General features: G+C 43.1%; 1 protein-coding gene across 2 annotated transcripts in view; it reads right to left on the bottom strand.

Annotated features, from left to right (window-relative positions):
* Positions 1-11,426: 11,426 nt before the first annotated feature.
* LOC119290641 (adenylosuccinate lyase-like) overlaps positions 11,427-13,035 on the bottom strand; it is a 5,244-nt gene continuing 3,635 nt past the window's right edge. For both annotated transcript variants that reach the window (XM_037569261.1, XM_037569262.1), the window contains exons 9-10: positions 12,269-12,337; positions 11,427-11,907 (exon numbers count right to left, since the gene is read on the bottom strand). In XM_037569261.1, the coding sequence (XP_037425158.1) occupies positions 11,674-11,907; positions 12,269-12,337 (303 nt within the window). In that variant the 3' untranslated portion in view covers positions 11,427-11,673. The remainder of the gene's footprint in view (positions 11,908-12,268; positions 12,338-13,035) is intronic.

Below are 13,035 nucleotides of genomic sequence, written 5' to 3'. Positions count from 1 at the left end.
CCAACACAAAGGTGTCAAGTGTCTTGACATCTCTACTGGTAGGGTTTACATCTCTCGCGATGTTGTTTTTGATGAGACCAAGTTCCCCTTTGCGGATCTCCACCCTAACGCCGGTGCACTCCTCCGCAAAGAAATTTTGCTCCTACCTTCTCATCTTTCTGGCTATGAACAAGGGGGTATTACAAATTGTGATGATCATATGACTAACCCTACTAATAGTCTCCATGAGCTTTGTAATGATGCAGAAAACAGCGGTGTAAAAATCGCAGAACATGGTGAAGAAAATGGACCAACAGGTCCTTATTTCATGTGTCTCAGTCCAGGGGACAGATCCTCCTCGGGATCAGAGCAAGCGCTGCAGACGCGCAGCCAATCATCCCTGGGATCCGCGTCTGGCAGCGAATCTTCCGCGCCAGTCCCGACAGACGCAGGCGGGCGCACGGACGTCTCAGGCGGGCGTGCAGACGAGTCCACGTCAGCCTCGCGGCAGAGCCCGGCGGGCCGCAACGCCTCCTCTCGCGCGCGCGAATCATCGCCTGACAGATGGCAGGCCGGCGCTGGCTTGGGCCGGGTCCAGCAAGACGGCCAACTGCGCGTCTACAAGCGACGCGCCAAGACTGGCTCGGCGGATGCGGGGGCAGGCCCTGTCAGTCCGGGGTCCAGGAGGCAATCATTGGGCCATGATGATGCGCCCCGGCTCAGATCCTCTGTGGCCAAATCATCGCTTGCACCACGCGCCACAGCCGCAGAAAATCCGAATCCGGCATCGACTGCTCACGCTGCAGATTCTGGAGCCCTGCATGGTGAAGGAAATATGCCCTAGAGGCAATAATAAAGTTATTATTTATTTCCTTGTTTCATGATAAATGTTTATTATTCATGCTAGAATTGTATTAACCGGAAACATGATACATGTGTGAATACATAGACAAACATATAGTCACTAGTATGCCTCTACTTGACTAGCTCATTAATCAAAGATGGTTATGTTTCCTAACCATAGACATGTGTTGTCATTTGATTAATGGGATCACATCATTAGGAGAATGATGTGATTGACACGACCCATTCAGTTAGCCTAGCACTTGATCGTTTAGTATGTTGCTATTGCTTTCTTCATGACTTATACATGTTCCTGTAACTATGAGATTATGCAACTCCCGTTTACTGGAGGAACACTTTGGGTGCTACCAAACGTCACAACGTAACTGGGTGAACACTTTGGAGACACCTGTAACTATGAGATTATGCAACTCCCGTTTACCGGAGGAACACTTTGGGTGCTACCAAACGTCACAACATAACTGGGTGATTATAAAGGAGTACTACAAGTGTCTCCAAAGGTACATGTTGGGTTGGCGTATTTCGAGATTAGGTTTTGTCACACCGATTGTCGGAGAGGTATCTCTGGGCCCTCTCGGTAATGCACATCACTATAAGCCTTGCAAGCAATGTAGCTAATGAGTTAGTTACGGAATGATGCATTACGTAACAAGTAAAGAGACTTGCCGATAACGAGATTGAACTAGGTATTGGATACCGACGATCGAATCTCGGGCAAGTAACATACCGATGACAAAGGGAACAAAGTATGTTGTTATGCAGTTTGACCGATAAAGATCTTCGTAGAATATGTAGGAGCCAATATGGGCAGCCAGGTTCCGCTATTGGTTATTGACCAAGAATAGTTCTAGGTCATGTCTACATAGTTCTCGAACCCGTAGGGTCCGCACGCTTAACTTTTCGATGATAGTTATATTATGGGTTTATGAGTTTTGATGTACCGAAGGAGTTCGGAGTCCCGGATGAGATCGGGGACATGACGAGGAGTCTCGAAATGGTCGAGATGTAAAGATCGATATATTGGACAACTATATTCGGAGTTCGGAAAAGTTCTGAGTGATTCGGGTATTTTTCGGAGTACCGAAGAGTTACGGGAATTCGCCGGGAAGTATATGGGCCTTATTAGGCCATACGTGAATAAAGGAGAGAGGCCGAAAGGAAGGAGGCGCGCAGCCCCCCTCTGGTCCGAATTGGACAAGGGGTGCGGCCCCTCTTTCCTTCCTCCTCTCCCCCTCTTTCCCCCTTTCTCCTACTCCAACAAGGAAGGAGGGAGTCCTACTCCCGGTGGGAGTAGGACTCCCCTTGGCGCGCCCCTCCTAGGTCGGCCGCCCCCTCCCCCCTTGCTCCTTTATATACGGGGGCAGGGGGGCACCTCTAGGAGGAACACAAGTTGATCTACGGATCGTTCCTTAGCCGTGTGCGGTGCCCCCCTCCACCATATTCCACCTCGGTCATATCGTCATGGAGTTTAGGCGAAGCCCTGCGCCGGTAGAGCATCATCATCGTCACCACGCCGTCGTGCTGACGGAACTCATCCCCGAAGCTTTGCTGGATCGGAGCCCGGGGATCGTCATCGAGCTGAATGTGTGCTGAACTCGGAGGTGCCGTACGTTCGGTACTTGGATCGGTCGGATCGTGAAGACGTACGACTACATCAACCGCGTTGTCATAACGCTTCCGCTTACGGTCTACGAGGGTACGTGGACAACACTCTCCCCTCTCGTTGCTATGCCATCACCATGATCTTGCTTGTACGTAGGAATTTTTTTGAAATTACTATGTTCCCCAACAGTGGCATCCGAGCCTAGGTTTTATGCGTTGATGTTATATGCACGAGTAGAACACAAGTGAGTTGTGGGCGATACAAGTCATACTGCTTACAGCATGTCATATTTTGGTTCGGCGGTATTGTGAGATGAAGCGGCCCGGACCGACATTACGCGTACGCTTACGCGATACTAGTTTCACTGTTACGAGCACTCGTGCTTAAAGGTGGCTGGCGGGTGTCTGTCTCTCTCACTTTAGCTGAATCGAGTGTGGCTACGCCCGGTCCTTGCGAAGGTTACAATAGCACCAACTTGACAAACTATCGTTGTGGTTTTAATGCGTAGGTAAGAACGGTTCTTGCTAAGCCCATAGCAGCCACGTAATATTTGCAACAACAAAGTAGAGGACGTCTAACTTGTTTTTGCACGGCATGTTGTGATGTGATATGGTCAAGACGTGATGCTATATTTTATTGTATGAGATGATCATGTTTTGTAACCAAAGTTATCGGCAACTGGGAGGAGCGATATGGTTGTCGCTTTATTGTATGAAATGCAAACGCCATGTAATTGCTTTACTTTATCACTAAGCGGGAGCGATAGTCGTAGAAGCAATAGATGGCGTAACGACAACGATGCTACGATGGAGATCAAGGTGTCGCGCCGGTGACGATGGTGATCACGACGGTGCTTCGAAGATGGAGATCACAAGCACAAGATGATAATGGCCATATCATATCACTTATATTGATTGCATGTGATGTTTATCCTTTATGCATCTTATCTTGCTTTGATTGACGGTAGCATTATAAGATGATCTCTCACTAATTATCAAGAAGTGTTCTCCCTGAGTATGCACCATTGCGAAAGTTCTTTGTGCTAAGACACCACGTGATGATTGGGTGTGATAGGCTCTATGTTCAAATACAACGGGTGCAAAACAGTTGCACACGCGGAATACTCAGGTTAAACTTGACGAGCCTAGCATATACAGATATGGCCTCGGAACACGGAGACCGAAAGGTCGAGCGTGAATCATATAGTAGATATGATCAACATATTGATGTTCACCGTTGAAACTACTCCATCTCACGTCATGATCGGACATGGTTTAGTTGATTTGGATCACGTAATCACTTAGATGACTAGAGAGATGTCTATCTAAGTGGGAGTTCTTTAGTAATATGATTAATTAAACTTTAATTTATCATGAACTTAGTCCTGGTAGTATTTTGCAAATTATGTTGTAGATCAATAGCTTGCATTGTTGCTTTCATATGTTTATTTTGATATGTTCCTAGAGAAAATTGTGTTGAAAGATGTTAGTAGCAATGATGCGGATTGGATCCGTGATCTGAGGTTTATCCTCATTGCTGCACAGAAGAATTATGTCCTTGATGCACCGCTAGGTGACAGACCTATTGCAAGAGCAAATGCAGACGTTATGAACGTTTGGCTAGCTCAATATGATGACTACTTGATAGTTTTGTGCACCATGCTTAACGGCTTAGAATCGGGACTTCAAAGACGTTTTGAACGTCATGGACCATATGAGATGTTCCAGGAGTTAAAGTTAATATTTTAAGCAAATACCCGAGTTGAGAGACATGAAGTCTCCAACAAGTTCTATGGCTAAAAGATGGAGGAGAATCGCTCAACTAGTGAGCATGTGCTCAGATTGTCTGGGTACTACAATCGCTTGAATCAAGTGGGAGTTAATCTTTCAGATAAGATAGTGATTGACAGAATTCTCTAGTCACCATCACCAAGTTAGTAGAACTTTGTGATGAACTATAGTATGCTAGGGATGACGAAAACGATTCCCGAGCTCTTCGTGATGTTGAAATCGACGAAGGTAGAAATCAAGAAAGAGCATCAAGTGTTGATGATTGACAAGACCACTAGTTTCAAGAAAAGGGCAAAGGGATGGAAAGGGAACTTCAAGTAGAATGACAGGCAAGTTGTCACTCCCGCGAAGAAGCCCATAGCTGGACCAAAGCCTGAAACTGAGTGCTTACACTGTAAAGGAAATGGTCACTGGAAGCGGAAATGTCCTGAATATTTGGTGGATAAGAAGGATGGCGAAGTGAACAAGGGTATATTTTATATACAGGTTATTGATGTGTGCCTTACTAGTGTTTATAGTAGCCCCTGAGTATTTGATACTTGTTCGGTTGCTAAGATTAGTAACTCGAAATAGGAGTTACAGAATAAACAGAGACTAGTTGAGGGTGAAGTGACGATGTGTGTTGGAAGTGGTTCCAAGATTGATATGATCATCATCGCACACTCCCTATACTTTCGGGATTAGTGTTAAACCTAAATAAATATTATTTGGCGTTTGCGTTGAGCATGAATATGATTTGATCATGTTTATTGCAATACGGTTATTCATTTAAAGTCAGAGAATAATTGTTGTTCTGTTTACATGAATAAAACCTTCAATGGTCATACACCCAATGAAAATAGTTTGTTGGATCTCGATCGTAGTGATACACATATTCATAATGTTGAAGCCAAAAGATGCAAAGTTAATAATGATAGTGTAACTTATTTGTGGCACTGCTGTTTGGGTCATATCGGTGTAAATCGCATGAAGAAACTCCATAAAGATGGATTTTTGGAATCACTTGGTTATGAATCATTTGATGCTTGCGAACCATGCCTATTGGGCAAGATGACTAAAACTCCGTTCTCCGGAACAATGAAACGAGCTACTGACTTATTGGAAATAATACATACCGATGTATGCCATCCAATGAGTGTTGATGCTCGTGGCAAGTATCGTTATTTCCTGACCTTCACAAATGATTTGAGCATATATGGGTATATCTACTTGATGAAACATAAGCCTGAAATAGTTGAAAGGTTCAAAGAATTTCAGAGTGAAGTGGAAAAATCATCGTAACAAGAAAATAAAGTTTCTGCGATCTGATCGCGGAGACGAATATTTGAGTTACGAGTTTGGTCTTTAATTAAAACAATGTGGAATAGTTTCACAGCTTACGCCACCTGGAACACCACAACGTTATGGTGTGTCCGAACGTCGTAACCGCACTTTATTGGATATGGTGCGATCTATGATGTCTCTTACTGATTTACCACTATTGTTTTGGGGTTATGCATTAGAGACGGGTGCATTCACGTTAAAAGGGCACCATCTAAATCCGTTGAGACAACACCATATGAACTATGGTTTAGCAGTAAACCTAAGCTTTCGTTTCTTAAAGTTTGGAGTTGCAATGCTTATATGAAAAAGGTTTTCAACCTGATAAGCTCGAACCCAAATCGGAGAAGTGTGTCTTCATAGAATACCCAAAGGAAACTGTTGGGTACTCCTTCTATCACAGATCCGAAGGCAAAACATTCATTGCTAAGAATGGATCCTTTCTAGAGAAGGAGTTTCTCTCGAAAGAAGTGAGTGGGAGGAAAGTAGAACTTGATGAGCTAACTGTACCTGCTCCCTTATTGGAAAGTAGTTCATCACAGAAATCTGTTCCTGTGACTACTACACCAATTAGTGAGGAAGTTAATGATGATGATCATGAAACTTCAGATTAAGTTACTACAGAACCTCGTAGGTCTTCCAGAGTAAGATCCGCACCAGAGTGGTATGGTAATCCTGTTCTGGAAGTTATGTTACTAGACCATGACGAACCTACGAACTATGAAGAAGCGATGGTGAGCCCAGATTCCGCAAAATGGCTAGAGGCCATGAAATCTGAGATGGGATCCATGTATGAGAACAAAGTATGTACTTTGGTTGACTTGCCCGATGATCGGCAAGCCATTGAGAATAAATGGATCTTTAAGAAGAAGACTGACGCTGATGGTAATGTAACTGTCTATAAAGCTCGACTTGTTGCAAAAGGTTTTCGACAAGTTCAAGGGGTTGACTACGATGAGACTTTCTCACCCGTAGCGATGCTTAAGTCTGTCCGAATCATGTTAGCAATTGCCGCATTTTATGATTATGAAATTTGGCAAATGGATGTCAAAACTGCATTCTTGAATGGATTTCTGGAAGAAGAGTTGTATATGATGCAACCAAAAGGTTTTGTTGATCCAAAAGGTGCTAACAAAGTATGCAAGCTCCAGCGATCCATCTATGGACTGGTGCAAGCATCTCGGAGTTGGAATAAACGCTTTGATAGTGTGATCAAAGCATATGGTTTTATACAGACTTTTGGAGAAGTCTGTATTTACAAGAAAGTGAGTGGGAGCTCTGTAGCATTTCTAATATTATATGTGGATGACATATTGTTGATTGGAAATGATATAGAAATTCTGGATAGCATGAAAGGATACTTGAATAAGAGTTTTTCAAAGCAAGACCTCGGTGAAGCTGCTTACACATTGAGCATCAATATCTATATAGATAGATCAAGACGCTTGATAAGATTTTTTCAATGTATACATACCTTGATAAAATTTTGAAATAGTTCAAAATGGAACAGTCAAAGAAGGAGTTTTTGCCTGTGTTGCAAGGTGTGAAGTTGAGTAAGACTCAAGACCCGACCATAGTAGAAAATAGAAAGAGAATGAAAAGTCATTCCCTATGCCTCAGTCATAGGTTCTATAAAGTATGCTATGCTATGAACCAAACATATTGTATACCTTGCTCTGAGTTTGGCAAATGAATACAATTTTGATCTAATAGTAGATCACTGGACAGCGGTCAAGAATATCCTTAGTAAGGACTAAGGAGATGTTTCTCGATTATGGAGGTGATAAAAGAGTTCGTTGTAAAAGTTACATCGGTGCAAACTTTTACACTAATCCAGATGACTCTAAGTCTCAAACTGGATACATATTGAAAGTGGGAGCAATTAAGCTAGAGTAGCTCCATGCAGAGCATTGAAGACATAGAATGTTTGCAAAATACATACGGCTCTAAATGTGACATACCCGTTGACTAAACTTCTCTCACAAGCAAAACATGATCATACCTTAGTACTTTTTGGGTGTTAATCACATAGCCATGTGAACTAGATTATTGACTCTAGTAAACCCTTTGGGTGTTGATCACATGATGATGTGAACTATGGGTATTAATCACATGTAGATGTGAATATTGATGTTAAATCACATGGCGATGTGAACTAGATTATTGACTCTAGTGCAAGTGGGAGACTGAAGGAAATATGCCCTAGAGGCAATAATAAAGTTATTATTTATTTCCTTATTTCATGATAAATGTTTATTTTTCATGCTAGAATTGTATTAACCGGAAACATGATACATGTGTGAATACATAGACAAACATATAGTCACTAGTATGCCTCTACTTGACTAGCTCATTAATCAAAGATGGTTATGTTTCCTAACCATAGACATGTGTTGTCATTTGATTAATGGGATCACATCATTAGGAGAATGATGTGATTGACATGACCCATTCCGTTAGCCTAGCACTTGATCGTTTAGTATGTTGCTATTGCTTTCTTCATGACTTATACATGTTCCTGTAACTATGAGATTATGCAACTCCCGTTTACCGGAGGAACACTTTGGGTGCTACCAAACGTCACAACGTAACTGGGTGATTATAAATGAGTACTACAGGTGTCTCCAAAGGTACATGTTGGGTTGGCGTATTTCGAGATTAGGTTTTGTCACACCGATTGTCGGAGAGGTATCTCTAGGCCCTCTCGGTAATGCACATCACTATAAGCCTTGCAAGCAATGTAGCTAATGAGTTAGTTACGGAATGATGCATTACGTAACAAGTAAAGAGACTTGCCGATAACGAGATTGAACTAGGTATTGGATACCGACGATCGAATCTCGGGCAAGTAACATACCGATGACAAAGGGAACAAAGTATGTTGTTATGCAGTTTGACCGATAAAGATCTTCGTAGAATATGTAGGAGCCAATATGGGCATCCAGGTTCCGCTATTGGTTATTGACCAAGAATAGTTCTAGGTCATGTCTACATAGTTCTCGAACCCGTAGGGTCCGCACGCTTAACGTTTCGATTATAGTTATATTATGAGTTTATGAGTTTTGATGTACCGAAGGAGTTCGAAGTCCCGGATAAGATCGGGGACATGACGAGGAGTCTCGAAATGGTCGAGATGTAAAGATCGATATATTGGACGACTATATTCGGAGTTCGGAAAGGTTCCGAGTGATTCGGGTATTTTTCGGAGTACCGGAGAGTTACGGGAATTCGCCGGGAAGTATATGGGCCTTATTAGGCCATATGGGAATAGAGGAGAGAGGCCGAAAGGAAGGAGGCGCGCAGCCCCCCTCTGGTCCGAATTGGACAAGGGGTGCGGCCCCTCTTTCCTTCCTCCTCTCCCCCTCTTTCCCCCTTTCTCCTACTCCAACAAGGAAGGAGGGAGTCCTACTCCCGGTGGGAGTAGGACTCCCCTTGGCGCGCCCCTCCTAGGCTGGCCGCCCCCTCCCCCCTTGCTCCTTTATATACGGGGGCAGGGGGGCACCTCTAGGAGGAACAAAAGTTGATCTACGGATCGTTCCTTAGCCGTGTGCGGTGCCCCCCTCCACCATATTCCACCTCGGTCATATCGTCGCGGAGTTTAGGCGAAGCCCTGCGCCGGTAGAGCATCATCATCGTCACCACGCCGTCGTGCTGACGGAACTCATCCCCGAAGCTTTGCTGGATCGGAGCCCGGGGATCGTCATCGAGCTGAACGTGTGCTGAACTCGGAGGTGCCGTACGTTCGGTACTTGGATCGGCCGGATCGTGAAGACGTACGACTACATCAACCGCGTTGTCATAACGCTTCCGCTTACGGTCTACGAGGGTACGTGGACAACACTCTCCCCTCTCATTGCTATGCCATCACCATGATCTTGCGTGTACGTAGGAATTTTTTTTGAAATTACTACGTTCCCCAACACATGGATCTTCCTCGGGATCAGGTTAGGATCGCCCCGATCCAGACCCTGGATCCTCTGTGCCGGAGCGCTCTGCAGAGGCTCCTGTTGCTATTCCACGCCGAACATGACTTCAACAAGGGGTAATTAAACCTATTGATTATAAGCATGTTACAAAATATGCGCTAGTATGTTCAACAGGTGAGCCAGGAGAACCCAATATTCTTGAAGATGCTTTGGGTGATGCACGTTGGAGAAAAGCAATGAATGATGAAATCATGGCACTTAGGAAAAACAGAACATGGCATTTGGTTCCTCCACAACAAGGTAAAAATCTTATCGACTGTAAGTGGGTCTTTAGGATAAAGAGGAAAGCTGATGGAACCATTGATCGTTATAAAGCCAGACTTGTTGCAAAGGGCTTTAAACAACGGTATGGTATTGACTATGAGGACACATTTAGTCCGGTTGTGAAACCTGCCACTATTCGTCTTGTTTTGTCTATTGCTGTGTCAAGGGGATGGAGTTTACGTCAGCTAGATGTTTAGAACGCGTTCCTCCATGGTGTTCTGGAAGAAGAGGTTTACATGAAACAACCACCTGGGTTTGTAAATGCACATGCACCACTTTATGTGTGCAAACTTGACAAGGCATTGTATGGACTGAAACAAGCCCCAAGAGCATGGTATTCTCGTCTCAGTAAAAAGATGCAAGCACTTGGTTTTATTCCTTCAAAGTCTGACACCTCGTTATTTATCTATAACAAGTCAAGTACATCCATATTTGTTCTCATATATGTTGATGATATAATTGTGACAAGTTCATCTAATGAAGCAATAACAGCACTGTTGAAGGATTTGAGTGCAGAATTTGCCCTCAAGGATCTAGGAGATCTACATTATTTTCTTGGTATTGAGGTCAAGCAACACAAGGATGGTCTTCACCTCTCTCAAGAAAAGTATGCAACAGACTTAGTAAAAAAGGCTGGTTTGCAAAGTTGTAAGCCCGCACCCACTCCTTTATCTAGTACAGAAAAACTGTCTCTTACTGAAGGAGAGCTTCTGAGTTCAGAAAATGGTACAAAATACAGAAGCTTGGTAGGTGCACTTCAGTACCTAACACTGACAAGACCAGACATTTCTTTTGCTGTTAACAAAGTATGTCAGTTTCTGCATGCACCTACCACTGTTCACATGACTGCTGCAAAACGTATAGTGAGATATGTGAGCATTGGTCTAAATTTTAGCAAGTCATCCTCTACACTTATCAGTGCCTTCTCTGACTCAGATTGGGCTGGATGTCTAGATGACAGACGGTCAACTGGTGGCTTTGCAGTATTTTTTGGACCTAACTTGATATCTTGAAGTGCAAGGAAGCAAGCTACAGTTTCAAGATCCAGTACAGAAGCTGAATACAAAGCATTGGCCAATGTAATCAATTTTAAAGGAACTAGGTATGAAAAGCACTAGAGCTCCATGTTTATGATGTGACAATCTAGGTGCTACCTATCTGTCAGCAAATCCAGTTTTTCATGCTAGGACTAAACACATTGAGATAGACTTTCATTTTGTTCAAGAAAGAGTTGCAAATAAACTCTTGGACATTCGGTTTATTCACTCACAAGACCAGAAGACCAGGTTGTGGATGGTTTCACCAAGGCTCTACCCATAAGAAGCTTTGAAGACTTCAAACATAATCTCAACTTGATGAAGTTGTAATTAAGGGAGGGTGTCAAACATGTGTCAAACATGATTCAGTTGCAGACGTGTACAAGGCGTATACATGAAGGAAGATCAACACAGCCGGAGTAGTTAGTTAGCTAAAATCCTTTGTATCTTTATCTCCTCTTATCTCTAGTTTTCTTCCTTTGCAAGATGTATCTGTTTCAACAACCTGTACACGTATTGGGCTCGCAACCCCTTCTATTTAACACGCAACACGTCGGCCAGGAAGACTAAGACGTTTACCGCAAGTCGCACAAATCCACCAAGCAGCCCTGGAAGTGTTAGTCCACACGAACGAATAGTGATGGTACAATTCCGCGGGGGGCGCATGCCACACGCACCACAAGCTTTTTCAATGAGAACCATAAATTAGCGTGACAAACAATCTTTGAACGCTAAGCTACGATGTGATGTTCCCCTTGAAGCTTTCGATGTTATTGTCGCTGTCGTTCGTCAAAAAAAGTGGGCAGACTACCCAGGGCCAGTGTAGAAGCTCACTTGATCTTAAATCCAGATTTCAGGTCAACCACATTCCAAATATTTGCAGCCAGATTCTCCGCCTCTCCAGTGTAAGAGTGTGGTGTTAACTTCAAAAGACTTGACCTCGCATCCTCCGGCAGGTCAAGACCTTCAATGAATTGGCGTATGCTGTCTTTGGTCACAGCCTGGCCTCTGGTCATTTCCTTCAGTTTCTCATAGGGTTCGGGGATCCCATACCTTCGCATCACCTACAGAAGTCAACGGTAAAATTATGATTTGCCTCGCAGCAGCAGCAGCAAAGCCTTTAGTCCCAAACAAGTTGGGGTAGGCATGATTTGCCTCGAGTGAGAATAATACTTGCTTTGGCTTTGACCACTTGAGAATACCACTGCAGGCTTAAACAATAAACATAGTGGTGCATTTGCCTAAATGCCATACTGGGGCATGATCACACAATAAGCACCTAATCTAGTCACTTTTTAGACAAAGTAAAGTAAATCAAGATCCATACAAACTTCATAAATATACCAGCCTAACAAACTCCATGCAAGCATAGCACAATCACAAATCAGACTGAAGGGAGGATGAACAGAACAAAGCAAATCTTACAGTCTGTATTGGCTCTGCAAGGACTTCCCATGTTTGCTCCAAGTCTTCATCTAAACGGACTTTGTTCACCTGTACCACAACCAATTGGGCAAAGCAATAATGAATCAGTCATAATTAATTGCCCAAAGAGCCAGCAGATATAACCTAGTCATCTGAGGTTACTGATAATTGCATACTAAATGTAACAAAAGTATTACCCTCCGATCCATATTACTTGTCTTAGATTTGTCTGATACAGACACGTTTTAGTGTTAGATTATGATTTGGAGTAATATGGATCGGAGGGAGTATATATTTGGTTCCATTTTTTGTGTAACTACTAAGTAATCATAACTCATAAGTAACAGTTAGGTAATATCCAAAATACTGATTGGACAAGGTTTTAGATGCAGAAAGATTCCAAATATTAACACAAGGTCTGTCATTATTTATGCGTCTATGTTCAGAACGATATTTCAAAAAAGTATATCGATTCATACATGTTGATGTCCTGTTAACAGTATAATAGCGTCTTAAAGAACATAGTCTCCTTTCATTTGTAATCAACAAACATTCCAAAATTTAGATTATCTGAATTCAGCCAAATAAACATCATTCAAGTACCTCACAAATTGCAGTTCCATGCTTACATACCTCCGTCCGGAATTACTTGTCACGGAAATGGACGTATCTATAACTAAAATACGTCTAGATACATCCATTTCTCTGACAAGTAATTCGGGGCAGAGGGAGTATTGAGTTCTATAGGGAGCAATCGTCCAGTGGAA

This window comes from Triticum dicoccoides, chromosome 4B, assembly GCF_002162155.2.
Source record: "Triticum dicoccoides isolate Atlit2015 ecotype Zavitan chromosome 4B, WEW_v2.0, whole genome shotgun sequence".
In the NCBI taxonomy this organism is placed as follows: Eukaryota; Viridiplantae; Streptophyta; class Magnoliopsida; order Poales; family Poaceae; genus Triticum; species Triticum dicoccoides.
This window is presented reverse-complemented; position numbering and strand designations above follow the sequence as displayed.